The sequence below is a fragment of the Neovison vison genome, chromosome 3 (assembly GCF_020171115.1).
Source record: "Neovison vison isolate M4711 chromosome 3, ASM_NN_V1, whole genome shotgun sequence".
In the NCBI taxonomy this organism is placed as follows: domain Eukaryota; kingdom Metazoa; phylum Chordata; class Mammalia; order Carnivora; family Mustelidae; genus Neogale; species Neogale vison.
In genome coordinates, this window is record NC_058093.1 from 126,251,468 (window position 1) to 126,278,259 (window position 26,792).

General features: G+C 55.4%; 1 protein-coding gene across 2 annotated transcripts in view; it reads left to right on the forward strand.

Moving 5' to 3' along the window:
* ZNF516 (zinc finger protein 516) overlaps positions 1-26,792 on the forward strand; it is a 109,754-nt gene that overhangs the window by 29,732 nt on the left and 53,230 nt on the right. For both annotated transcript variants that reach the window (XM_044242797.1, XM_044242798.1), the window contains exon 2: positions 17,968-19,899. In XM_044242797.1, the coding sequence (XP_044098732.1) occupies positions 18,141-19,899 (1,759 nt within the window). In that variant the 5' untranslated portion in view covers positions 17,968-18,140. The remainder of the gene's footprint in view (positions 1-17,967; positions 19,900-26,792) is intronic.

The window sequence follows — 26,792 nt, forward strand, 5'->3', positions numbered from 1 at the left end:
GGGACCCCAGGCCCACCTCGGAAACGCCAAAAGCTCTTCTGGGGCAAAAACACTTTGAAAATCACTTTAAAAGCCCAAAGAAAAATAGGAAATGCGATTTTAAGGTATTTTGATGCTACGTGGGTAGAAAAACAGCTCCGTAGGTTTTTATCTCTGGATCTGGGGAAAATCCTTTGGCCGGAGCGTCGGAGGAGGGATTTTCCTCAGCACCTCCACCCGGCGGGGTGAGGCCAGGCCCTCCCTGTGCAGCCGCCGGTGCCCGGGTCAGCGAGAGACCTGCCCGGCCGTGAGCAGCATGTGGGCCGCCCGGCCTGAGGGGGGCGCTTGGCGGTCATCTGCCGACCGTGTGCGGGACCCGACCTCGGTGTGGGCCTGGGGCTCCCACGGCTCCTTGTGGTCCCCGACACGACTACTGAGTCTTGGAATTGGGGCCACACGGGGAAGGGACCCTCCCTCGCTGAGTGCCCGCCGGAGACCAGCACAGGCCTGAGGACTTTATGTACATTTTCCCACTCTACGTTTGGAATGCAAGAAGGGGTGCATTTCTGACAACTGTAGACACTGTGTGTGGCCAGTGACTCCCCCTAAATCTTCCATGGCCGCAAGAACATGGGGTGATCCAGGGCCCCTCAAACAGTGTGGTCCCCACGTGCCCTTGGCCCCCTGGGTGGTGAGGAGGCTGCGGGTGGTCTCGTCCGCTCGCCCCCGCGGATGTCCTGCTGGTGGTGTGCTGGGGCGCGGAGAGCTGGGACGCGAAGGCAGGCCCCCGAGGATGCTGTCCGGGTTCGCCTGTTGCGTAGAGAGTTGGGGCCTGCTGGTGGTGGGGCCCGTAGTCCCGCTGGGAAAGCCGCGTCTCCCTGGCCCTGTGCTTGCGGTGAGCCGTCACTGATGCTTCGGTGGGCTCTAAAAATCGGTTCCTGTCCCTTCCAGAAAAAGAGAGACAGAACCAGCCTCAGGAGCAGGTGTCTGGTTCCGCTTGCTGTCCTGCGGTGCACGAAGCCCCCGCCTGCAGCCCGAGTGTCTCGTGACCCGTGCACGGGCCGTGGCCACCTCCGCCTCCAGAGGGTTCTTGGGGCTGGGGTCTCCACGGGGAGCCCCTCTGTGAGAAGAGGCTCCTAGGGTGCTGGCCTGTGTGGGCCGAGCCTCTGTGCCTGGAAGCTGGAGCGCGTCGCCCGTCTGTGCGCTGGTGGGAAAACCATGAACTTCTAGAAGAACGTGGCTCAGGGGCTCTTCCTGCCAGTTTTTCCTCCCGAGAGGGCTTTTCTGGAAGAGCTCGGTCACGGCACGGCGGGGACCACAAGCGGAGCTGAACGTGCGACGGTCCCGTGCCTGCGGGAGACCGCGGTGTGCGCCCGGCCCAGGCCAGCCCCCCGAGTGGGTGAGGAGCTTACCGTCCCGGGAGGACAGGGGTGTTTTCCACGTGTTTCCTCATGGAGCTGTGTTTTCAGAGTGGACGCGGGTGGGAATTACCCTGTTAGATGGCGAGACTCGATCCACAGGGCCTCTACTGCAGGCCCCGAGTCAAAGCCTGTGTGTGCGTCTCTCCGGAAAGCAACACTGGCTCTTGGTCCTAGTTCGGAAAGGTCTCCCTTAGGAGATTTTAGAACCGGCTGGAGGAAGCTGTCGTTCCTGAGAAAGACGGTCCCGGTGTGCTTATCTGAAATGCAGGCAGGTTCAGGTTAAGGAGAAAAAGACCAAGATCACAGACCAGTCTCTTTTTGGAGGACTTTCTGGGTGGGAGGTAAACACTCAAGGAACTCAGGCTGGTCTTTGTTCTCTGCCCCACGCACCTGGTGGGACGCGCGCTTACCTACACGGGCTTCCACGGAAGCATCGTTTTGTTTGCCGTGTGTGCGGTCTTCCTGGCAGGGCCTCTGCCCGCTTCCCGCGAGCCCTGCCAGCTTCGCTCGGTGCCGTGACGGAGGTGCAGCCCCGGGCGGCTGTTTTCCCTGCCTCTGGCTCGCGTCGCCGTAGTCCGCAGCCAGCACCACGGGCACGACCCGCCCAGCCTCCCCGCGCTGTGACCGGGCACCTTCCGGGCAACAGACCGAGTTTGGGAAAATTGTCAAAAACAAAACTCGGTGTAAATATAAGGAAATCAAAAGGAGTTTGCAGCAAGTGTGTGTGTGAGTGGCTCGGTCTGACTTGAAGCACCGAGCGGAGAAACCACATTTGTACTGAGGATTGGGGTCGCGAACCCCCCGCGGGGGTCAGTGGATGGTGCCTTTTCGTCCCAGTACGTGGGCAAACCTGCGGGTTTGGGTTTGGTCGCGCGTCCGGCGACAATGTGCTGTGTGCACGTTCCTGGGCCGTGGGCCGTCCCCTGAAATCATGACGTCTGCAGACTATGTGGTGCGCGTCGAGAAGCTTCGGGTCGGTTCCCCCCTGCTGGGGGCGGTGCTGTCCCCGGAGGCGCCAGGTGATGGGGCTCTGCACTGGGAAGCTTGTTTGATTTTGTGCATGACCAGAATGTTCTTAGTTACCTGTGGGTCCAGAGAGGCGTGCTTTGTGGGGCTTTCGTCGAGGAAGGGCTCAGCTGTGCTCGCTCCTTGGCCTGCGTTTCTCCAGCAGTAATCCAGGTTCCCCCCAGCGGGGCGGGTGCGTACCCGCTGGGTTCAGAAAGGCACAGAGGGTTGTGCATGCCCAGGGTCAGCTGCCCAGGGAGTGTGGTAGGCAGCAGAGCTGGAGTGAGCATCTGCTGTTTCCCGTGAGGGGAGAGGAGAGCCCCCTGTCCCTATCTGTGGGGACAGAGCGCGGGCTTTTCCGAGTACGTGCGTGTCACGGCATCGCAGATGGACGGGCCCTGCCCTTCCTCCAGCAGGGGACAGTGGGCGCAGACAGGGCGTGGCCCTTGAGGGGGCATGTCAGGGGGATGCGGAGGTAAAGGGGGCCTCTGGCCACTAATAGTGACCGTCCAGTGACGGGCTAGGAGCTCCTTCCAGTAGCTGAGTTGGAACAGACTTCAGACCAGTTGTGTTTTGTTTTTGCAGGACATGGGTGGGTGGGGGGGTGGGTTCCGCCGTTTTCTCTCTCCCACGGAGGCCTGTGCACCGTCACCGGGCATCTTGGCGACAGACTCCTGTTACCGTGGTGTCGCGTGGGTGTTGGACAGTATGGTTACGAGTAACTGCCCTTCACCGAAGAGGCGTTTCTGGAGTTTGTCTCTGTAAACTTGGACTCCCGAGTGGTGTTCGGGAACCAGTGGCCCCAGATGTCACGGTCGCCAGAACACAAGAGCAGCCCCCAGGCCCTCGGTGCCCTAGCTCCACCTGCTCCGAGCTATGCCCTGGGCTCCCACGTAGGCCCACGCGGCCCTTTGGAACCCTGGTCTGTCGCCGGGCAATGCCGGCCCGACCGCTCGCGGGCCTTGTGCTGAGCGCATGGAGGGGGCTTCTAGAGCGTTCTGCTGCCGCGTGCCGGGTGGCAGGAGGGACAGCGCTGACGGAATTAACACACATCTGATCGCACCAGCCCGCTGCCGGTTTGACTCTGGGTTTCGCTGTGGCTTTGCAGGAGGTTCTGGAGGTGGGCCCCGACTCCGCGTCTGGGTCTCCTGGTTCTCGGACACCGTTCGCAGCAGCCGGTGTGACTGCTGTGTCTCTGGGAGCCACGGGCAGCGCTGCGCTCCTTCAACAAAGCAGGAGGGCACTTTTGCATGCACAGTCTCCGATTCCCTCCCCGGGCCTGGGGGGCGGGCGCGGGGCCTGCGAGCTCTGAAACCCCAAAACCTGCTGTGTTGTATTTTGCGGTCACTTTCCCTCAGAGCTGTTGCCAGGTGAGACATTTTGCCTTAGAAAACATCCCGCCCTCGTTTCTGCGGGATCATTTACGATCGCTTCACACGCAGCGTTCCCCTAACTTTCGCAGCCGGATACACAATAACGTTCTTCCGGGGAGTGAGAGTGGAGTTTTGCGTGTTTATCCGTTTTTGTTCTTTGCAAGGAAGGTAGACGTGGTCTTTTATCTGCAAAACTTAGGACTTGCAGGGATGTGTCATTAAGTGTGGTTGAAAATCTATTTTTAGACAAGCAATGCGGGATAAATCCTGGGGCGATGTGACATCATGTTCTTGTCAAGAATTGCTCTTTGTAAACATTCTCTGATAGATCGCCCTCCGTAAGAGGCTGCAGCACCCAGCTGGTCTGGGAGGTGTTGTGTGTGTGAGTGGTAAACTAGGTCACGTTGCAGCAGTTACTGGCCGTAATGGGTCTGGAGCATTTAAACTGGTTGTCCTGAATGTGCTGTAGATATGAAAGCATTTGGGGAAGATCGGTCCTTTTCTGATTTTGATCCTCTCTAAGTATTGATTGGTGTTTGTATAGGGGCCAAGAAAGTCTTCGATGATTTCTTGCATGATATGCTTTTCAACTGTCCTGCCAAAATAAACTCCATTCAGGGTATCTTTACAGAAAATGTTTTGTGTGTAGTTACTTAGAATTCAGTAAAATTGATCACCGAGGTGTTTATTTTTCTCGTGTGCTCTTAGTGAAGGGATTTTTGGGGGGCTGACTTCTGTGCTCAACAGTCCTGCCTCGGAAGGTGACGTTTCACAGAATGTTTCATGGCTTGTCGCACAGAATCATCTCTCTTTGTATTTTGGGGCACAGTTCTTTATTTGGTGGTGGGGACTTCCAGGCTGTTGATGAAAAGCACAGAGGAAAGTGATAATGTCAGGTTTAGGTATTTACGGCTGTCTGTATTCTTACATGGGGAGAAAAATATTGGTTTTAGGTAAAAGTCTGGAAAGGAGGTCACTGTTAGTGGTTTGGGGGGCAAATACTATCCTTTGTTCTTGGTTTACTTGGAGCAAAAGAGCTTATTTGTAGAAATGGATTTCTGTTGAAATATGTTTCACGATCAACTAATAAAATCTCAACAAGGTACGTCCAGTAGACCAGGGAGTGTGACGCAGCGAGAAAATGTGGCGAGTTTCTACATGGGGTTATTTTGGTTTCACTGTTTCTTTAAAAACACTGATATTAGGCACTGAATTGGTGATAATTTGCACACTCTGGAGATCAAGCTGGATAAAAACTTACCAGCCACTTGTAAATGGGATTTTACCTGCACTTTATCTAGAACCTTCGGATCTCCCATGTCTGTTTTAAAAGTAGAAATTTATGAGTCTTGATTTTCTTTGGGGTTCTCCGGGTTTTCAGTATTTCTGGATTATTCGAAACTTAGGCTTTCCCCCTCTGGATGCAGCACGGGAAGACCGTCAGTGTGAAACTGGTCTGCTTTTGTGGCTCATGTAATGAAGCGAGCGATTTGCTCTCTCTCTCTGTAAAACGCTGGGCAGCCTCTGGGGGCTGCAGACGTCACCCAGCGGCCCAGCTGGGGGGACGTGGGCTCTTAATGGAGACATTGACTAGGTCATGAACTGTGTGGGCGGTTCCAGGGGCGCTGGGTGGACTCCCAGGCCCCCGCTCTTTGTGGCTGGCCGGGGGCCCCAGCAGGAAATCTAGCCGCAGAACATTCCAGAGCAGCCTCTGACTTCTGTTCACTTTTCTTCTTTCCCCTCTTACCGTCTAATTCTTCTTCTTCTATTTAACCCCCAGCTTAGAGAAGTTCACTTTTTTAGGAACAAATAGATTGATAACATCACTTTGTAGTATAAGGCTTGGAAACGGTAAAGGGCCAGCAGGAGTGAGGCACTGATTTTGGAGAGCAAAGAAAGAAAAACTAGTGGCAGGATGCTGCTTTCCTGTGGATGGAAAACACCCGGCCCTGTTTGTTTGCACGTGGAGGCTTCTGGGTGAACGTCTCCACGCCTACTTAGGATTTTTCTGGATCTGTTATTAGTGACCGGGGAGGGAAAATTCCCACATCCTCCCTCGCCACTCCTGGTCGTTCCTGGATGTGATCGATAACGGGATGGCGCATTCGTCTGCTTTGCTCATCCCCCCGGAGGGGCAGGTTTGACTTCCCGGTCGTTCTATTTTCGTCCAAGGACGTGCAGGCGGCTTTGATACTGATGTTAATTCATATTTTCTCTTGGAAATACATCGGCGTACAGTTGTTGCTGTTCTGTGTCCGCCGTCTCTCTGGAGGTGAAAATGGAGGCTGTCCTTTCGGGGACCAGGAGCTCAGGCGGCGTGTGGCAGAGCCTGGTCCGCAGCTCCCGCAGCGGCGCCTGCTCCCGTGGGCCCTCGGCCGTGGGCGGAGGCGTGAGGGCAGCGGGTCTGCGCCAGCCCCGCCCGGAGAAACCGTGCCGTTCGCGGAGTGAAACCGTATTAGGGACAGTTGGTTACATTTGGGGTCCGTGGAAGTGGTGGCCCTCGCTTGACGTTTTGGGCGTGGGGTGCTGAAGAACTTAAGGGAAACCTTTGCTGGAGAAAGTGGGATTTTGTCACTGTTGCGTTGCTGTTTTTTTCTTCTACTTCGTGCTCTGAACAAAGCATTTTCGAGACTTACCTTTAAAGCGGGTGCCCTCGCACCATGGTCCGAGCCCAGTGTTCCCGCTTGGAAATCGGGCCTGCCTCGCCCGTGGGCGGTTGTGTGCGCCTCCCTCCCTGGGATAGTGGGTTTCTGTGCTTTCTCCGCGCAGTGGGGCGGTGGGGTGGGGTTTCTTGTGAATGCTGCTGATTCTGGTGGCCTTTTATTCATGTCTTCTTATTAGAGTGGAAATGTAGTTTGCTCATAATGGATTATTGATTGGCCCGAGCCAGGCAGCCTCGAGGCCTTGTCAGCTTCGGTCCGTAACCGCCCAGCAGTGAAAGCATCAGTTCACGGAGTGGCTCGGCGGGCTGCGGACTATAAGCCTGGGATTGTTAATCTGGGGCAGATTGCTGTGTGCAGAGAGGAACTCCTCATTGTTGTTATGGAATTTCTCCCCATTTGTTAAAAGAATAGGCTTTTTGTCTCCACAGTAGATAAGCCTGTGCAGGATCTTAATGATGTATTTTAATTCAGGCCCATAATACTACAGTGTAACAAGCAAAACCCATTTCATTGTCTGCAGGCGGACAGCCGGACAGTGACTGCACCCCCGGGGCCCATCACCCACGGGGCCTGTGATCCTGGGCATGCCCTATCATTGGGGGGGGGGCAGCCCCCTCTGCTCTGGGGACAAGCTTTCGGAAGTATCCCACCAGGCCCTGCTGGAGACTCAGTGTTTTTGTTCTGTGACTTGCCGGTTGGAGGCCTACCCCTCCCGTAATGCCCAGCCTCCGTCCGCGGAGAGCTGCGGTCTCCTACAGGATCCTCCCGGCCTGCCAGACTCCAGATTCCGCAGATCTCCCATTGCCAGAGCCATGCACAATAGGCGGGGGGAGCCCCTGTGGCTCCCGCCTCCTCCCTGAAGCCTGGGGCTCCCTAGGAGGTGGCCAGGGGACATAGGAGGAGGCACCCCAGCTGCTGAGGAAATCAGACCTACTTCTTGGTAGCGGGAGATGGTTAATGAATGAGCCAGAACTGCAAAAGTACCCCAGGGAGAGTTGTTTGACAGACAGGGCAGGCTTTAGCTTCTGCTTCCCTAAAACTGAAAACTGGGCTTGGAGCAGGAAGTGCCCCTGCCGGTGCTCCCGCAGCCCCGGGAGCCTGAGAGGCCTGGGCTCTCCCACTCTGGTTCGGGTCTGTTGGAAGAAACTTGCAGACTTGTTTGGTTAGGCAAATTGCTCAAAATATTAGGGTTACTCCGGATTCCTTGTGCAGGAGAAGATGTCGATAGAATGATCTTTGACCGTTTGGGGGAAAGGAGCAGAGTCCCTCGGCTTCTGCTCCGCGTTGGTTTCCTTCACAGAGCAGAAAATGGCAAGGTTTCCTGTAGGTGCAGAGATGGGCTGACTGTTCAGAAACGCAGGACGTTTTCCCCTTGGCGATGCCGTATTTAACTGATTAGACAATGATTGTTTGCAGTGTGGGAAAGAGACCTCAACTGCATGACCACGTTTTTTCCCTTGGAAAGCTGCAGGTGGGGTCCCCGTGAGCCCCAGGAGCTAGCCCCGGCGGGCTCCTCTGGCTGGAGAAGGCCACTTCTGCCCGCGGCAAGGCTGTGACCAAGCTCTGAGTGGATCCTGGGGTTTTTCTGCAGTGAGCAGTCTCGTAAATACTGCTTCTCATGTGAACGGTTTATTATTCAGATGATTTTTCTTTTTTCTTTTCTTTTTTTTTTTTTTTTTGAATTTTGAAGACTGGAATTAACAAAAGATGATGTTCTTGAACCACATTCCTTGGAGCCTTCGGAGCTTCCTCAAGGCCTGGGGGGGGGTTGGGGAGGGAGAGGTGGGGTGAGGGGGGAGGGGCCCCCCAGGCCTCCCCAGGCCTCCCCAGAGCCCTGCTTTGAGTTGTGTTCCTTCCTGAGGCTGCAGATGGGAGTTTTTTTTGTTGTTGTTGTTGTCGTTTGTTTTGTAAAAAGACTTCCAAAATCCATAAAAATTGGAAGAATGATAGACATACATATACTCACCATCTAGATTCAGCAACGAAGATTAAAAAATGTTGAGGTTTTATTTATATTAATTTATTTTTATTCACTTCCTTTTGACTGAATAACATACCAACATTCTGTTTTTTTTAATGAGGTGCACTTGGTACGTAACATTCTACAGGCGGCAGGTGTGCTGCAGTGTAATATGACATCTGTATGCGCTACTCCGTGGTCGCCACCAAAGACCAGACACCGCCTGTCCGCGCACAGGGACCCCCATTTTGCTCACCCTCTCCCCCTGGAGCAACCACTGATCCCTATCTATGACTTTGTTTTAATACTGCTATATATTTTTTTTTTCCAGATTCCACAGATGAGTGGAATCGTACGGTATCTGTCTTCGTCTCTCTGACTGACGTCACTTGGCCTGACGCTGTCAGGGTCCCTCTGTGTCATCACTTCCGGCAAGATTCCGTTCTTCTTTGTGGCTGTGTAGTACTCCACCGTGTGTGTCTGTGTCTGCACACCTCGTCCTCTTGGCTCGTTCATCCTCTGACGGACACTTAGGTTGCTTCCGTATCTTGATTACTGTCAGGAACGCTGCGTGAACGGGGGGGGCGTGCAGGTCTCATTTGGAAATAGTGTTACCGTGTTTTTGTTTTCTTCAGGTAGATACCAGAAGTGGAACCAGGGACATCATATCGTGATTCTGTTCTTAGTTTTTCGAGGAATCGCCATACTGTTTTACATTCCATCAACACTTGTTATTTCTTGTCTTTTTGATCATTGCTGTTCTGACTGGTGTGAGATGATCTCTTATTGTGCTTTGATTTATAATTATTAGTAATTTGTGATGTTGGGCACTGCTTCCCGCGCTTGTTGTCCACATGGATGTCTTTGGAAAAATGCCGCTTCAGATCCTTCTCCCATTTTTTTAGTCGGGTGGCTTGTCAAGCTGTAGGAGCTTCTATTTATTTTGGATATTAATAACCCTTTATTGGACATAGGATTTGCAAATATCTTCTCCTGCTAGGTTACCTTTTTTGTTTTGATGGTGGTTTCCTTGACTGTGCAGAAGCTTCTTAGTTTGATGTAGTCTCATTGGTTTATTTTTGCTCTTGTTTCCCTTGCCTTTTGAGTTGGGTTCAAACATACTGTTAAAACCGAGGACTCACAGGCTTTCTACCTACGTTTTCTTCTAAGAGTTTTATGGTTTCATGTCTCACACTCAAGTCTTTCATCCATTTTGAGTTAGTTTTGTGTATGGTAAGATAAGAGGCTTGTTCCATTCTCTTGCATGTGGCTGCCTAGTTTTCCCCACATCATTTATTGAAGACACTGCTTTCACCATTGTGTGTTCTTGGCCCCTTTGTTGTGAATTAATGGTCCGTATACATGTGGGTTTATTACTAGGCTCTCAGTTCTGTTCCTTTGATCAGTGTGTCTGTTTTTATGCCAACAACATACTGTTTTGATGACTGTAGCTTTGTGGTACAGCCTGAAATCAGAGAGCCTGATGCCTCCGGCCTAGTTCTTCTTGCTTTGGCTCTTTGGGGTCTTCCGGATGCCGTAGAGATTTTAGAGTTGTTTGTTCTAGTTCTGTGGACAGTGCCACTGGATGTTGGGTAGGGATGGTGTTGAATCTGTAGGTTGCTTTCGGTAATATGGGTGTTGTAGCAATACTAATTCTTGTAATGCGTGAGCACAGGATATGTTTTAATTTATTTGTGTCTAAACATTTGTAATTTTCAATGTACAGGTCTTTAGTCTTCTTGGGTCAATGTATTCCTAGGTATTTTATTCTTTTTGATGCAATTACAAATGGCCTTGGTTTCTTTCTCTTTTTTTAAAGATTCATTTATTTATGGAGCGCATGCGTGCGCATGCACAGATGGGGGGCAGAGGGAGAGAATCTCAAGTAGACTCTGTGGTGAGTGTGAGGCCCAATGTGGGGCTCGATCTCATGACCCTTGAGAGCATGACCTGAGCCAAAACCAAGAGTGGGCCACCCGGGAGCCCCTGGGATCGCTGTCTCAGTTTAAATTCTGGTAGTTTGTTACTAATGTGTAGAGATGCCACAGATCTCTGTATGTTGATTTTGTATCCTTTGACGACTCCTGAATTTTTTTACTCTACCAGTTTCTCGATGACTGTTTAGGGTTTTCTGTATATGATATCATGTCATCTACAAATAGTGGTTTATTTTCTGTTTTTTTTCTGTTACTGCTCTAGCGAGGCCTTCCAGTAGTAGGTTGAATAAAGGTGTTGAGGCTGGATGTCTTTGTTTTGTTCTTGATCTTAGGAGAAAAGCTCTTAGCTTCTTTCCCATTGAGTGTGATGTTGGTTGTGGGTTTGTCATATGTGACCTTTAATAAGTTGAAATATGGTCTCTCTATGGCTGCTCTGTTGTCTTATCATAAATGGATGTTGAATTTTGTCAAACCTTCTTTTTGCGTCTGTTGAGATGATCATGTGATTTTTATCCTTCATTTTGTCTACGTAGTGAACCACCCTTACTGCCTTGTGGACGTTGAACCATCCTGGCATTCCTGGGATAAATCCCACCTGATCATGGTGCAGGAACCTTTCAATGTATCGTTGAATTCAGTTTGCTAATATTTTGATGAAGAGTTTTGGATCGCTGGTCATCCAATATATCGGCTTATAATTTTCTTTTTTTTTGTGGCGTCCTTGTCTGGTTTTGGTATCAACCAAGTAAACACACCTGCATCTGCTGTCTACATCTAGCAGTCATGGACATTTTGATATCTTTGCCTTTCCTTTTTTTTTAAACCACCTCCAAATTACTTCATCCACATTTTCAAAAACTAAGGCCATTCTCCTGTATTGCCAACCTAACAAAATAGCAGTTCTCAAATATTTAGCCTGTGTTAAAGTTTAGTTTTTGTGAAAAGTTTGGGAGCTAGAATGTGTTTGAGCACGTGTGCTGTGGAAGCTTGTAGCTGCTGAAGTCTTAATAGTTGTATTAAATGACCTTTTGTAGTGGACCTGTGAGGGCCCACGGAGCGCACAAGGGTCCCTAAGTGATTTCTCATTTAGTTTCCTAAACTTGTATTATTTTGTCCTTTTGAATTTATTTAACCAAATTACTGTCATTCTCAGTGAGTAAGGTATCTTTGGGTCCTACACTGACCTTTCATTTACTTATTCAGCAGTTAATAATAATAATGTATAACATCTTCAGCATTTCCTGTGTGTTAAACATTGAACCTAGAATGTGTTACTTTAAACCTCACAGAATTACTCTACTGTAATTATCATAACCGTCATTTACATTTAAAAAGTGCAGTGGGCTGGGGACCAGAGAGGGGAAGACAGGGGTCACACAGCTGATCTGAGCCAAGTGGCAGAACTGGGGTTTGATCTTGGGGAGTCTGACCTGGAAGCTTACGGGCCAGACCACCTCCCACAGCACCGTGATGCCCAGCATGTGCTCGGCTCTGTGCTAGTGTGGAGACTCAGTGGGGAGAAGGCTGGTCCTCCGACACAGGAGGGGCAGGTGAAGAAGCCGTGCAGATGTGGGCTAGGGTAGGGCCAGGGCCATGCGGAGAGCTGGCGGGGGAAGCCCCGACCGCGTCGCACAGCTCCTAGGGGTCAGCTGAGATGTCAGGTGAGACCTCCTGTGTGTGGGTGGGGTGGGAACTGCATGTGCGAGGAGATAAGAGTGAGTGTGTGTCTGCCTGGGCATGGAGCAGAGCTCACGGTCCTAGAGGGAGCCCGGGAGACTCGCCTGCTGCGGCAGCGCAGGGACTCAGGCCCTTGTAAGGGGAGTTTGGGCCTCATCTGCAGGGCATGGAGGCTGTGAAGGGTGGAAGTCTCAGGCTGGCCCAGGTCTCTGTCCGGAATGCCCACTTCGGCTCGGGATAGAGGGTGCGTGGATTCAGGAGTATTGAGGGTGTGGGGGAAGGGGCTGGGTGTTGAGGAGGGGGAGGGGAGAGCCAAGGGTGAGACCAGTGGGATTTGTGGCTGGGTCTCCGCCCCGGGGGAAGCGGGCGGACCAAGGGTTCTGCCACATCCCCGTGTTCCCGACAGAGCCTCGAGCTCCCTGGAACACCGAATCCGCTCTCGTCGATGAAGGTCAGCACGGGCCTCCTCGTGCTTCTGGAAGCATCCTCCTGCTCTGCTGGTCCACTGCCAGGACATTGTTTTCTGTGTGTGGACATGTTTCCCGTTGTGACTTCTGGGTTTCTCTAGCCCAAGCCTGCTTCGTTTCTTTGAGTTGTTAGGATCCAGTAAGTGGCCTGGTGCCCCATATGCTCTCAGGAACTGGGATGAAACCTGTATTCAGTGAGACTCTGCTGGCCTGTGGGGCTGTCTGTGTGGTGCTTTCCCTGGCAGAGATGCAGGGGTGCACGTGGGTTCTTCTAGATCCCTTGGCTGTGCTCTCCCTTCTGGCTACCTGGCTGTCCAGCTGTCCGGCTGTCTAGCTGTCTGACTGTCCAGCTATCTGGCTATCCAGCTGTCCGGCTTTCTGGCTGTCTGGCAGTCTGGTTCTCCATCCTGGGTGTTAGGTGTCCAGGTCTTGCCGCTACGGGACTCACTTAGGGCAGGAGACTTGCCCCCCGCCCCCAGGTTCTCACAGGGAGCTGCTGCAGCACGGCGCGCTTCCGGAAGTGACTGTCCTGCTTTATATGCGGTCACAGATGCAGACCCCAGGATCCTCACTTAGAGAAGGGATTTGTGAGTTGGAGCATTGACCCACAGAGTAAATTTGTCACAGACCCGGTAAGTTGTGGCATGCAGGCACAGGGACTGTCTGAGAGGTGTGGCGGCAACCCCGCACCTCTGTGTTTACAGCTCGTGGGTCATTTATTTCTGTGTTCCCACGATTGCTCTGTGAAGTTTAGCTTCGTATTATATTTTCACAGCTTTTATATTGCCTCTTAAACCCTTCCCCATATCCCCTATAATGCATTTTGTACATTATGAATATGCAATTTTATTTTCTTAAAAACATTTTACCTTCACCACTTTTTTATCGATATGATCAAATTACCTTTTACAAAATCACATCTCAAAAAATGTAGAAGGCATTTTTAAAGAGTAGCTTCAAACTGTTCTCTCCAGAGAAACACGCACACATAGTGAGCGTTCCGTTGGAAATCTATTTTAAAACCCTCATCAGCAAGCCATTTTTATGCATAAACAATTAAATTATAATCTTGTCTGGCAAGTTCCCAGTTACAGCCTTGGACAAAGTTTGGGATACGGTGACAACAAAACGGGATCATTATGGGCAAACTGCGTTCAGATGGGGCCGTCGCGTGCGGATGTCCGTGGTGGGGGGGCGTGTTGTGCTGGGTCAGCGAAAGCACAGGCGTGTTATGCTCCCCCCACGCGCTGCCCGCTTCGTGCCCCTGCTGCTGGGACCCGACCCACTCTGGTCAGCACAAAGAGCTGACATTTATTCACACATTTTACAACACTAGTTATCTTGAGGTGGATGTGTTATTGTAGGGAAAGCTGGAACAGCGAATCCCACGTGGTATGTGCTTCTGGGAGAGTCCAAGGCAGCTCAGGACAGAAGTGCATCTGCCTAGAGCAGAACAGTCTGTCGCCTTGTCCCACGGTGGTGTCTGCGCGTGACCCGCTCCCCACTGGGGACTGAGAGGAGCGTGGAGAGACCGGCCGAGACCCTCCGGGCTCAGGGATGTGGGTGGGCGGAGGTTTTTCAAGGCGATTGCCAAGCCAGGGGTGCCGGGGGGCCGACAGCGGCTCCGCCAGCCTCACTGGGGCGGCCGCGGGCGCGTTTTTAAGCTGAGAGCTGTGATGACTGCATTCTTGTTCTTTTTTGGAAGAGAAGCAACGACCCTGTCTTAAATAGCAGTTTTTGCCTGCAGCTAAGAAGATCACAGAGCTCCGTTACGGGGCCGCAGATGAAGGAGAGCCAGTGGCTGGGACTCACTCCCGGACCGTGGCTTTAGAGGTTCGCAGGAAACCCCGTTAGTGGACCGTGGGTGCCCAGAAGGGGCCGCTTCGTGGAACTTTCTCAAGTGGAGACCGTTTCGTTGACGTTAGGATTTCCTTAAGATAGCGGCGTTCAGGGCTTAAATAGTTACTACTGTTAGGGCATTTCCCCCGTTTCTGTGTTGATGTGTTTTCTCCTTGGTGATGGCTGTGCGGCTCTCCCCGGGACCGGGAGCAGGGCTGAGTTTTGAACGATGGGGCTGGGCCGAGACGTGGAAAACAAAAGAGAAACGGAGCCTGTTCTGCTGACGGCCTGTCCGCGTCCTTGCCTGAGAACTGCCCGGGCACGGCCGGGGCCTGTCGGCTTGGGTGAAGGCTTTCCGCTGCTGTTGGAGGGAGCCTGAGACGGAGACCTGCATGGTCTGGTTTTTGGGTTCTTGAGGGAAGGCGCCCAGGCCTGCGCCCGGGCTGGAGGAGTGCGGGAACCGGGGCCCCCAGGAGTCGGGGTTGTGAGCAGGGGCGCGGCCTGCTCAGCCTGCCCGGGGGTGGCTGTGCTCCGTGTGCAGAGGCCGGAGCAGCCCCTGGAGAGAAAGGGGAGCGCGGTCCCCTCCCCGTGGACGGGCAGCCTCGCGGCCGAGCGCTCTGCACACCCGGGACCCCCGAGCCCCTTCCTCCTGCCCGCGGGCCCCGGTGGTGCCCGCGCCTGCTCCTCTCTGGGCAGCTCGCCGGGGCCCGCGGGCCACAGGGACGGCGCCGGCTGGTGTCACACGCGAGGCCTGGACCGGGCAGCAGTGTGCGGTGTGCGGACGGCCGCATGGGTCTGGGGGCCGCTTCCCTGACCCTGGCCTCCTGGCTATGAGGAGAGGAGCCTGGGCTGGGAGGGTCGCCCCCCGAGAGCCACCTGGCTGGCTGACGGGGGACCAGGGCTCCTAACGGGGTGTCACCCCGGGCTCGTGCTGGAGCGCAGACCCCTGACCTGCCACACCCCGCCCTCGGCGCCTGGGGGTGCTGAGCTCGCGGTCGTGGAGCGCGAGGGGTGCAGCGGCCGCGGAGTGGGGTCTGAGCGAGTCTCCCCTGGAGGGGCTGCCTTCGTTTGCCGGTGACTGTGAGCTGCCACCTGCCGCCCCACCTGGTCGACCACCGGCGCTCCGTGGGCCCTCGCCTGGTGGCGGCTTCGCGGCTCTGAGCCCCTCGGGCTGCGGAGCTGCCGACTCTGGCGGGCTTCGCCGACCGCCGGGAAGGCCAGTGGACGCTCTGGTTACTCCGGAGCCTCCAATTTCCAGTGGTTTTTTTCTTCGTTAAGTTATTTATGATTCTTTGAACTCTAAGATCTTTATACCCAGATTAGATCCTTGAGCGAAATAGGAATACTAGGTTTCGTTCCGACCTCTCTACAGTGTTGCACATTCAGCGTCTTGAGGGGATGACATAACCCCGGGGTAGAGGGGATGCACGCGGATCACTTGCCGTGTAACCCGTGTATAGCAACACATGCAGCCTTCCAGAGGTTGTGCTGCGACCAAAACACCTTGGAAAGATGATTTAAATTAGCTTCAGTCGTCAGGAGGTGTTCTTGTTAACCTCGTTTGTCCAATTTTACAGGCAGTTTTTATTTAGGTACTTTACTGGAGTCGTTGGTTTTGGGGGGCTCTCTCGGCAGGGGATACCCTGTGCACCTGTTAGCCTCGAGGAGAAGGGTTACCTGCGCGTGGCTCTGCTTTCCGCCCGTTTCCAGACTTGGCTGCTCTGATCGTATTGGTTTCTTCCGGTGCCCCATAACCCCACGACCACGGGGCTTTATCAAAAGGTGTTCCAAAATTTATAATTTTAAATAAGATTTCTGCTAAACAAGATTTCTTTCTACTAAACAAGATTTCTTCTTCTGCGGGAGGAGGTGTTTGGAGGAAGCAGGTGTGTCATCTGTCCAGAGGGCATCTGTCACAGATGGCTTCCGCACCCCTGCCTCTGAACCCCTCCTGGAGGGCGGGTTCTCCTGCGTTGTTCACTCCCCTGTCCCGTTGTCAGCACCCTTCTCTGTGACTCTTCCAGCAAAGGCATGTCAGGCTGCAGAACCCGGAGCAGACAAGGAGTTGCCACCCAGGGTCTTTTGGGAGAGAACCTTCCATTTGGGAGCAGAAAATGTGTATTAGTACACTGCTTCAAAACCAGAAACCTATAGCTTCTTCATGTTTTATAAATTTTATAGTACAGGTTCTTAATGTGTGTGAGGTTGTGAGTTTGTAAAAACAGGGCTTCCTTTATGTATGTCAGGGGTATTTTTAAAGAAAATCAGCCTATCTGGGTGCCTCTCGGTGCAAGTCTGAATTCCTCCCCCCGCCCCATCCCCCAAGAAGACCCTCACAATCCCGTCTCAGTTTCTAATGCTCAGAGGTAAGAAGGCTCAGTAGACCATGTCCCAGGGAAGCTGTGGTGCCGGTTGCTCCCTTTCTGACCCGTCAGAATGCTGTTCTGGGAGATGCCCTCTCTCCCATCCTTTCTCATTGGCTCACTGTTTTGCTTATTCTGCTTATCACAAGTCAGATGGAAATTCTTGTTTTTACTGCCGATAATTGCTTTCTGGTGTGTATCGTCTTGGGCCTCTCCGGCGGCTGCCAGGCATTGCCGTTGGCTTTCCCGACGCATGGGTGATTGCCTGCCTGTGCCTGGCTCGGTGCTGGGCACCTCCCTTGTCTGGTTTGTCTCTGCCTGTGCACAGGGTGCCGGAAGCAGCCAGCCACCTGGAGGAGTGGCTCCGACAGGGCCCGCCCCTCGTCTCTGGAGGTTGGGATGGGCATGAACGTGACAGTGACGGTGCACTGTGACACCTGCTGTCGCCAGGGAGAGGTGTAGCCAGCCTCCCTGGGAAGGCACCATGGGTGTGTGACCTGTGCAGAGGGGTTGGGGGTGACTGCGTGACACCCGGGGTCTAGAGGCTGCTCTGCCCTGGGGCCCTCCGGCCGGAGCCTCGGTGCCCTTTGGGGGTAGGGCTGCGGTGGTGTTGGAGGAGCAGAAGCGTGGGACGGGGACGGGTGGTGGTGGGAGGGTCGGGGCTCTTCTAAGAGGTGGTGGTTCTGTGGCCCTGGGCGCCGGCAGGCGGTGTCCGCGGGGGCCCCCGTGCTGGCAGCCGGTCCTGAGCAGCGGGTTCCGGCCACAGACCTTGCACGAGCTCGGGGTGCATCTGCCTCTGTCCCGAAGCCTTGTTTCCCCAACAGCTACACACGGCAGTATGTTTGCCGGCTGCCTTTGGGGCTCACGTGTCCTGGGCACGGGCTGTGTCTCTGTGTCCCTTGCCACCCTCTCCCTGGTCCCTTCCCTGTGCTCCTCATTCGCACCCGCCCTCCGTGGTCTGTGCTGCTCACGCTGCCACAACCTCTTCTCCTCACGGTCTCCCTGCAGATGTGGGACCTTTCTGAAAAGAAGGACTCTAGCATACGATCGCGTAAAGTATTTATTGTAACGATTTAGCATACAGTTATCAATAATTGTTTAATTATCTCTCTTTCAGAGGAAAGCAGCTGCTGGTACGCGTACTTGGATTTGTGTTGGTGTCTCCTTTGGGACTGGCTGGCTCTTTTTCAGGAGCGGGCCCGTCACTCTCCGTGGATGTTGCCGGGTCCCCGTGGGTGCAGGCAACCTCGTTCCTAAGATCTCTCGTGTCTTTTCTGTTCTAGGTGCTCTCCGCTGCCTGCCATGGCTTCCAGGTAGGACATGCAGGTTGCCCTGGCAGGTGTGTCTCTGCAGCTGGGAAGCAGAAGCCTCATCTGAAAATGGAGAGATAAGACGAGGTCCGGCCCGTGTGACAGAACACCGCGCCTGCCCTGGCTGGGGAGCCCTGGTCCTGGAGATGGATCGCACCCGTGCGGCCGAGGTGGAGCTGAGAAGGGGCCCGAGCCCCACCGGGGCCAGCAGGAGCCCCGAGGTGGACGGAGACAAGGCCCTGAGCCACAGCTGCTGCATCTGTGGCAAGACCTTCCCCTTCCAGAGCTCCCTGTCACAGCACATGCGCAAGCACACAGGGGAGAAGCCCTACAAGTGTCCCTACTGTGACCACAGGGCTTCCCAGAAGGGCAACCTCAAGATCCACGTCCGCAGCCACCGCACGGGCTCCCTGACCCAGGGCCGCGAGCCTGAGGCCGGGGAGCTGCGTGCGTCCGAGGGCCTGGACGGCTGCACCAGCCCCACCAAGAGCACCTCCGCCTGCAACAAGATCCTCAATGGGGCCGCCCCTGTGGACGACAGCAAGATCCTGCTGCGTAGCAGCAAGAAGGAGGCCGAGGGGGCCGCCAGCGCCCCGGACGAGGGCAAGGCGGCCGCCCAGTGCTCCTTCTGCAAGTGCAAGTTTGAGCGCAAGAAGGACCTGGAGCAGCATGTGCACCAGGCCCACAAGCCCTTCCGGTGCCGGCTGTGCAGCTACATGACGTTGCGGGAGGAGTCCCTGCTGAGCCACATCGAGAAGGACCACATCACCGCGCAGGTGCCCAGCGGGGCGGAGTCCTACGTGGAGAACGGCAAGCCCGAGCTGACCCCCGGGGAGTTCCCCTGCGAGGTGTGCGGCCAGGCCTTCAGCCAGACCTGGTTCCTGAAGGCTCACATGAAGAAGCACAGGGGCTCCTTTGACCACGGCTGCCACATATGTGGCCGGAGATTCAAGGAGCCGTGGTTCCTCAAGAACCACATGAAGGCGCACGGGCCTAAGACCGGGAGCAAGAACAAACCCAGGAGCGAGCCCGACCCCATCGCCACCATCAACAACGTGGTGCAGGAGGAGATGATCGTGGCTGGCCTGTCCCTCTACGAAGTCTGCACCAAGTGCGGGAACCTGTTTACAAACCTGGACAGCTTGAACGCGCACAACGCCATCCACCGCAGGGTGGAAGCCGGCCGCTCGCGGGCCCCGGCGGGGGAGGGCGCGGTGCATGGCGGCGCCCCAGACCCCCAGCAGCTCTTCCTTCGGTGCCTCAACCTGCGGCCTGCGGTGGCCGGCGCGCCCGCCCGCGGGCAGGCGGGGCGTCGTGTGGCCGAGCTAGACCCGGTCAACAGCTACCAGGCCTGGCAGCTGGCCACGCGGGGCAAGGTGGCCGAGCCCGCCGAGTACCTCAAGTACGGGGCGTGGGACGAGGCGCTGGCCGGGGACGTGGCCTTCGACAAGGAGCGTCGCGAGTACATCCTGGTGAGCCAGGAGAAGCGCAAGCGCGAGCCGGAGCCGGGCGCGCAGGGGCCCCCGCGCAAGCGGGCGGGCGTGCCCGGGGACCCCCTGCCCGGGCCCCTGGACCCCAGGCCGGCTGCCCGCCCCAGCCGCCGCACCGCCGCCCCCGCGGGCCACGGCAAGTCGTCCGAGTGCTTCGAGTGCTGCAAGATCTTCCGCACGTACCACCAGATGGTCCTGCACTCGCGGGTGCACCGCCGCGCGCGCCGAGACCGCCACGGCCCTGGGGAGCGCGCGCCCCGGGCGCGCTGCGGCTCGCTCAGCGAGGGCGACTCGGCCTCGCAGCCCAGCAGCCCCGGCTCGGCCTGCGGAGCCGCCGCTGACTCCCCGGGCTCGGGCCTGGCTGAGGAGGCTGCGGACGAGAGTGGAGAGGACGGGGCGGCGGACCCTGCGGCAGGTGAGCACGTGCACCTGGGCTCAGAGAGTGAGGGCCCAGGGAGCTCTGTACCTGGGTGACCGGCGCCCAGGTAGCCCCGGCTCGGGAGCCCTGTGCCCAAGTGGTCCATGTCCGGATGTCCCAGAGCCCGGGGATCCCAGCCCCGGGAGCCCCACAACCAGGGAACACAGGTCCAGGTAGCTCTGTGCGCCCTTAGCCCTTCCCAAAGTAACCCTGAACAGTGCCCAGGGAACCCGTGCCTGCATAGGGGCCCTGGCGGCCCTCTGACCGGTAGCCCTCAGCCCAGGCGGCCCAGGCCCAGCAGACTGGCAGGGGGTGGCCTTGGGTCCGGGTAGTACCCACAGAACCCAGGCCCAGGCTCAGCCCTGCACCCTGGGGGTCTGGTTTCCCAGGCCCGGGTAGACCCTGCCGGCCGGGTGGCCCCCGCGAGGCGTCAGGCAGCCGGTACATACTTGGAGCTCGGGCTGCTGGGTGCAGGCACAGGTGCCTGTCCGCGCCACTTCACGCTCCTTTCTCGCTAATTTGCCCAGATGTGTTTGCATTAATTAACAACGTTGGTCTGTTGAATTCATGGTTTCTCTGGGACATCAGTCATTTCTGAGCAATTAACAGGTGATGGGACACGTCCACGGCGTGCCCTTCTCTTTCTCCGCAGTCCCAGAGCCTGGCCCTCCCCAGGCGGCACGCGCATGTGTGCGCACGCACGCACGCGCACACACACACACACACACACGCACACCCCTGCCTCTGCCTTTCTCCTTTGCACCAGACAGCCGAGTAAAGGAGTAACTTCCAATCGGTGTGCTCTTCTAATTAATCTCCTCGGGTTCAAGTAACCCTGTGGGTTTAGGGACGGCTCACTGGAACAGATGACTTTCCAAACAGCAGCTAGGTAAATATTTAAAGATGCTTTGCTGACTTTGTTTTCGTCATTTTCCTACTTTTTAGACATCTTAAGCGTTTTGATATTTTAATTATTATTTTTTGTTTTGGGTAATTCTTTTTAGTGGAAAGGGTTGTTCCAGTGACAGAACTTATAACTTTCCCTGCATCACTGGGAGTGTTTTTCTCTTCTCCCTGGAAACTGGCTCGTGGATGTTGCTTGTACCTGAAAGGCCTGTGGTGTAGAAACCCAGGAGCTTCAGGAGGGCTCTTTACGATTGGTAGTGAAGAAAACAACACGCGTGCATTCCTCCAAAGCAAAATCTGCGTCCTTTTTTTCCTTCTGAGGGGCCTAGCCCGTTCTCTGGCACAGGGTTCATTATAGGTTTATCTGTGTGTCATATGAGAGTGTGTTCTCCTCAGATGTACTGAGGAACAGTGTGGAAGAGAGTTGTTTCTCGAGTCCTGTAGAGAAGCCCGTGCTGACCCCTGCATATACCTTTTAAGGATCCGTCCAAGACGAGCAGTGGCACACTGCACACTGACCCTTGCTTCCCGTTTCATTTCTTACTAACCTGTGGGGAGGAGCAGAACACGCTCCTCTCTGAAAACAAACCACCGCTCCTTCTCCAAGTCGTCCTAAAACCTGGGCCACCCAGCTGCGACCTTTGGTTGGGGTTTTTGAAGATTAATTCTTGGTTTTTCTCTTTTAAAAGTTTTGAAAATTATGATTTTACTGATGATATTCCAATAGCACTATAACTGTTTTTGGAGTGCGTTGGATAATACTAGGTTACAACTAAGTCTTTTTTTTTGGAGGTTGGTATTTTTAATATTTAAAAAAGCTCTTGAGCCTTTCTCTCATCTGTGGTGATGTTGGTCAAATGATTAATAATCTAATTCAATAGTACTTTGAAAATGTTGAAAAGATTGAGTGATTATCACTATACATTGGAATTCACTTTTTTCATCTTAGATTCATTAACTTTGAGATCATTGTTTCCCTCGTAATGACATTATATGTATTTTCTATATGTGATCTTTTTTTTTTTTTTTGAGAAACCTGATATATCAGATGTTTCTGTAACAAGTTCATGTGTTCATGTCCTAGTTCAGCAAGTTCACAGTAGAATCGACAGAATATTCTAGCTCCTTGAGAGACCAGAAACGGAAATTTAGGTCATGACAGTGGCATAAAGTATTGAAGAACATTGTGGGTCTGCATGGGTACCTTTTGTGGCTCTGAGGAGCAGACTCTTTCCTCCAAAGACTACAGACTTGGGAAGCACAGCAGGCCCTCCGTGGTCCAGTGTGGGCAGTAAACCACAGCTTCATGGGTGTTCTTTGAGGAGTGAGACGTGCGTTACAGTCCACGGGAACCCCACAGACACTCCGTTCTCGGGGTTTGGCTAAAGACTTTGGAAAAGCAGACGAGTATTTTGAATCCCATTTCTCGATCTGCAGTGTGCCTCTGCTACTCCTAACAGAGGAATTACATCTTACACATACAGGCACCTTACCATTCTGAAGAACTTGGGTGGGGTGCCCGGCCAGAATTGTTAGAGGAAATATGTGGAGCGTGAGATCAGAGCCACACACAGTAGGTCACACGAGACGAATGTGCCTTCTGGTGGAAGCAAAGTCGACAGTACAGTTCCGTCTTTGGGACCCTGCGCAGCAAGTCCCCACTGTGCCATAATTTTACCCAGACATTTTTTTGACAACCAGGAATGGATTTGAATGCTGCTTTTGGCCCTGGAGAAACTTTGCATTATCAGATTAATTAAAAGAACCCCCCCCCCGCCATGAAAGCCATGTGCTTGTTTGAAAAGCTCTGTCACATTCCCTTTATTTCCATGGAAAACTGGGTCCAGGCAGCCCTCCTTACTGACTAAAAATGGTAGAAGAGCAACCTGTGAATAGAAATCAAGTATCGAATGTGTTCCTGAGCTGGATCTCAGCCCTCCACTGAGACGGTGGTGTAGCCCTGGCAGAGAAGGGGCACTTTTGGAGCTCACGAAAAAAGGAAACCTTTGAGTTAGGGAAGAGAGAAGTGTTGAGAGGGGATGCAGTTCAGGTTTATAAAACGAGCGTTTCCAACACAAAGCAGAGTCCGGGCACGCAGAGGTCACCGTGGGGATGAAGAAGTGCTGACCAATAAACCCACATGGGTTCTGCCCAAAGAGCTTGTGGGCAGTTCCAGAATGAGGGACCTCTGTTGAGCGTGTCTTGCACAGGCTGGTTCACAAGCCGAGCCATCGTGAGGAGCACCTTTGGGTGGCCTCCCCTATCTGGGGCCATCACGCTGTGTCTTCCTGCCTTCGGGCAAAATGCCAAGGACCGCATTCCCACCATTTGCGTCTAGTTTCTGCAAAGACTTACGTGACTGCCTCGGTTTGGACCACTGGGTGTTCTCCGCACGGCTGTCACTCCGAGCCCAGCTTCCGGTGCGCCTGCCTCTCTGTACGTCTTTGCGTGCTCAGTGCGGCTGGACGGTGGCAGAACCACGAGTTCTAGATGAAGTCCTGCGAGAGCGCAGATCCTTGCTTCCGGCCCACTAAAGTGTCTGCTGCACACAGAGAGGAATGGGGTCTTAGAACAAGGGCCACGGTGTGATACGCAGGTTGGGGAATTAAGGAGAGCGTTTCCAGCACTGAACGGTATCATCAGGGAATGGGAAGAAGAACGGGATTTCCTTCTGGAAGCCCCGGTGCCGGGCTCACTCTGCTTGTCAACCCCTGCCCCCCCGCCCCGCAGGCCAACAGCCTCGTGCATCACGGCTCTCTCCTGTCCATCTTACGCAGGAGGATGCCCCGTCTCTCCTGCACGCACGCCCCGAGACTGTGCGACTGGCGGCCGCGGTGCTGCCGGGGCGGGGGAGGAGGCCCCGGTGCTCGGGGAGGGGCGGGGGAGGAGGGCCTGCCGTGCTGGGGCAGGGCCGCGGAGGTCCAGCAGGCGTTCTTTCCGCTTCTCAGAGCTCAGACGATCCTCAGGACGGCTCGGGGAGAGCATGTTCTCGGCCGTCCGCCCGTTGTCCCTGGGTTCCAGGAGAACCTAGCAAACCGGTGCTGGTCCGGGGCAGCTGGGCCTGCCGAGACGGGGAGCTCTGACGATCGCTTGTCTCAGGGTTTGCTTCAGTGCAGAGCAGAAGGAACTCACTGCGCTTCTGGCCAGATCCACTCGAGATGCGTGTCCTGAGTGGCGAAGCTGGGACCCGTGTCGCAGACCCTGTGTTTTCTGGCCACCACACGGACGGAGTGAGCGGGAGGGACCGTGGCATCGGCCCCACCCAGGGGCTGAGCATGAGCCGGTGTGTCCGGGGTGGGGGTGTGGAAGGGAAAAGGGAGAAAGGAGGGTGGACGGGAGCCCCAGGTGCAGACCGGCGACAGGTTATTGTTTGCCCCTGCGGGGAGGGACAGCCAGTATGTCTGGGGACGCTTCCATCCCAGCACCACAGCCTTGCCCGACGGGGCTACAGCAGGTGGTCCTTCTGAGCGGGGGCCTGGCTGGTCGGCACCCTCTGTCCTCGGTGAGCCCGCGGAACTGGTAACAGGACTCCTCCGGTCCGGCTCCTGAGCTGCGGGCAGGTTGCTCGGCTTGCCTTGTCCAGGTTCTCTGCCGCTCCAGCGACCTGGGGGTCGCCCTCAGCAGTACCAAATGAACGTCCACACGGGCCGATGCCCGGTCGGGAGGGCCCGGGGGCACGCCCCGCCGGGGATGTCAGGTGCCAGGCCGGAAACCTGGGACGCGCTCGGCCGCGTGGCGGGTGCCAGGCCCTGTTCCCAGCAGTGCCGGGTCGTTCCCTTCTCCCTGGAGCCGGAGACGATGGCAGAGCCGGGCTGTTCCGGGTTCCAGAAGAGTGTCCTGGAACGCCCGGCCGTTCCAGCTCCGTGGAGCAGAGGCAGCTCTCGCCGTTGGAGTCAGAGAACGGAGGTGGAGCTGGAAAACCGCCGCGTCATGTCCTGTCTGGTGGGAACACGCAGGGCAGGTCTTCGGAAAAGCAGCTCAGGTGTACTTGGCCGTCGGAAGCAGAGCGCCCTGTGGTCTCAGCCCGCGTCTTAGCGGCCGGGACCTGCATGCATCAGTGTTGGTGACACGTCCACCCACGAGGGGGCCTGCCCCCGCGCAGCCAGCATCCCGCTACGCGCTCTGAATTACTGGAGGACGTTGAGTTACGACGAGAGTATGTTTGTTGGTATTTTGATTTTTCCGATGTGGGTGTCTATGCATGGCCTGCAGGCTGATGTCCGCTTGAGCAGAATGACGCGTCCCCTGACCTCCAGAGCGAATATACTGCAGCACGAACGGCGTCAGACTCTGGAGACGAGATGCTGGGGTTTTCTTCCTTTCACCGAGACTCACATATGGGCTCTGGTTCCCAGAACCATGCACCAGGCCCCGGCAAACGTTGGGTTTGCTGGCATCATTCACGCGCTCTGTTTGATCTCTCTCCTTTTACTTCGTCATACAAGACAGGATTGCAGGATTTTAGAGTCGGAAAGGAGTCTGTCCCGGTTTCATCAGGGCAGGGACTGGGTTATAGGAATTATTCTGGTTTTCCAGAAGCGGGCAGCGTGCGTTGCGGAGGGCAGCCCGGTCAGCAGATGCCAGGTCGCAAGTCACCTTTGCACTGAGGGGCAGCGTGGTGTTCACTCTGGAGCTCCACAAGTGTCCAGTCCCCCAGTGGCCATGGGGGCCGCGATGTCCCTGCTCAGGCTGTCCTTGCCGCGCTCCTCGGGTGCCTGGCCTGTGGTCGGTGTCCTGTGGGCACAGCTCTTGTCGGCTCTTGATCCGAGCTGGGGCCTCAGCATCTGGTTTCCAGCCTTGGAGAGGGTCCCTGTGCTGCCCTGTCGCTCGAGGCACGAGGTGGCCTAGACCCCATGCGGGGTTCTGGATCCCCAGTTCTGACTGGAGGCTGGCTCCGAGGGGTGGAGGCCGGGCGTCTGTCACGCGGGAGCCTGTTTGGGGTGGGCACTCAGAGGGCGTCCTCTCCCGGCAGAATGATCTGCGTCCCTGCATCCTAATGAACATGGACGCGCTGGGTCTGTAGAGAGTCTTAGCTGATGTGTAACCGCTTTTCCACCTCCTCTGCCTTTGGTTCACGTCCTGAATTCTGTTGTTTCAGTCCTTGTCCTGCTGGATGCAGTTTTTCTCGCCCTGCTGTAGGCATGATGCTGGCCGTGGTTTCTGGCATCATCCTGGGTTTCAGTGTCCTCTTTGTCATTTTGTCACAAAGAAGGGCTCTTGGTCTTCTCCGCTTCCGACTTGAGCTTGTTCCTCCTGACGTGACGTGGAAGGGGCCCTCTTTATGGATTCTGTGCATCGACGGGATAGAAGTCCGTCCGGTTCTCCAACCCAAGCCCTGTGGGTGGTGGTCCGCGGGGAGGCCTGGGTCTCACCAGGTCTGGGAGCGTCCACAGGGGGTCCGCGGGGAGGCCTGGCTCCTGTCCGCTCTGGGAGTATCTGCTGAGCAGGCTGACCTGGTTTTGCTTCTGGACAATCCGCATTTGCTCGTTGGGGTAAGGTAGTTCCAGGTCAGCTCTGTAGGAGGGGCTCACCCAGTCAGTGGGGGTGGCATCTGCGGGCGTGGCATCGCCCTGAAGATGTTGCCTGTCGCAGGGCCGTCCTAGACGTGGGCCAGGCATCCCTGCTGCGTCTGCACACCTGCCAGTTGCTTATCCTCTGAGGCGGTGATGTGGCACCTGTCACCGCGTCCCCTTCTTCACACGGTTTCCAGGTATTTGTTGGAGGCCGGGCACCCGTTAGGTAGCGAGTGGAGGCACGCCGTTCCTTGTGCAGGCCTTCTGGGACCACGGTCCGCTGGTGCTCCTTCGCCACACCCCGCAGGCCTCGTCTAGAACCCCCACGTGCCCTCTGTGTGGCCTGAGTGTGCCCTGGACCTGGGAAGCCCCTCTCGGCCCCGTGGCCAGTCCTGTCCTCCCTGCTGGGTCATCCCGGAGCCCGCGCGCGTCACTCCCGCTCCGTACCAGGACCCTCCTGTACCACTTGTC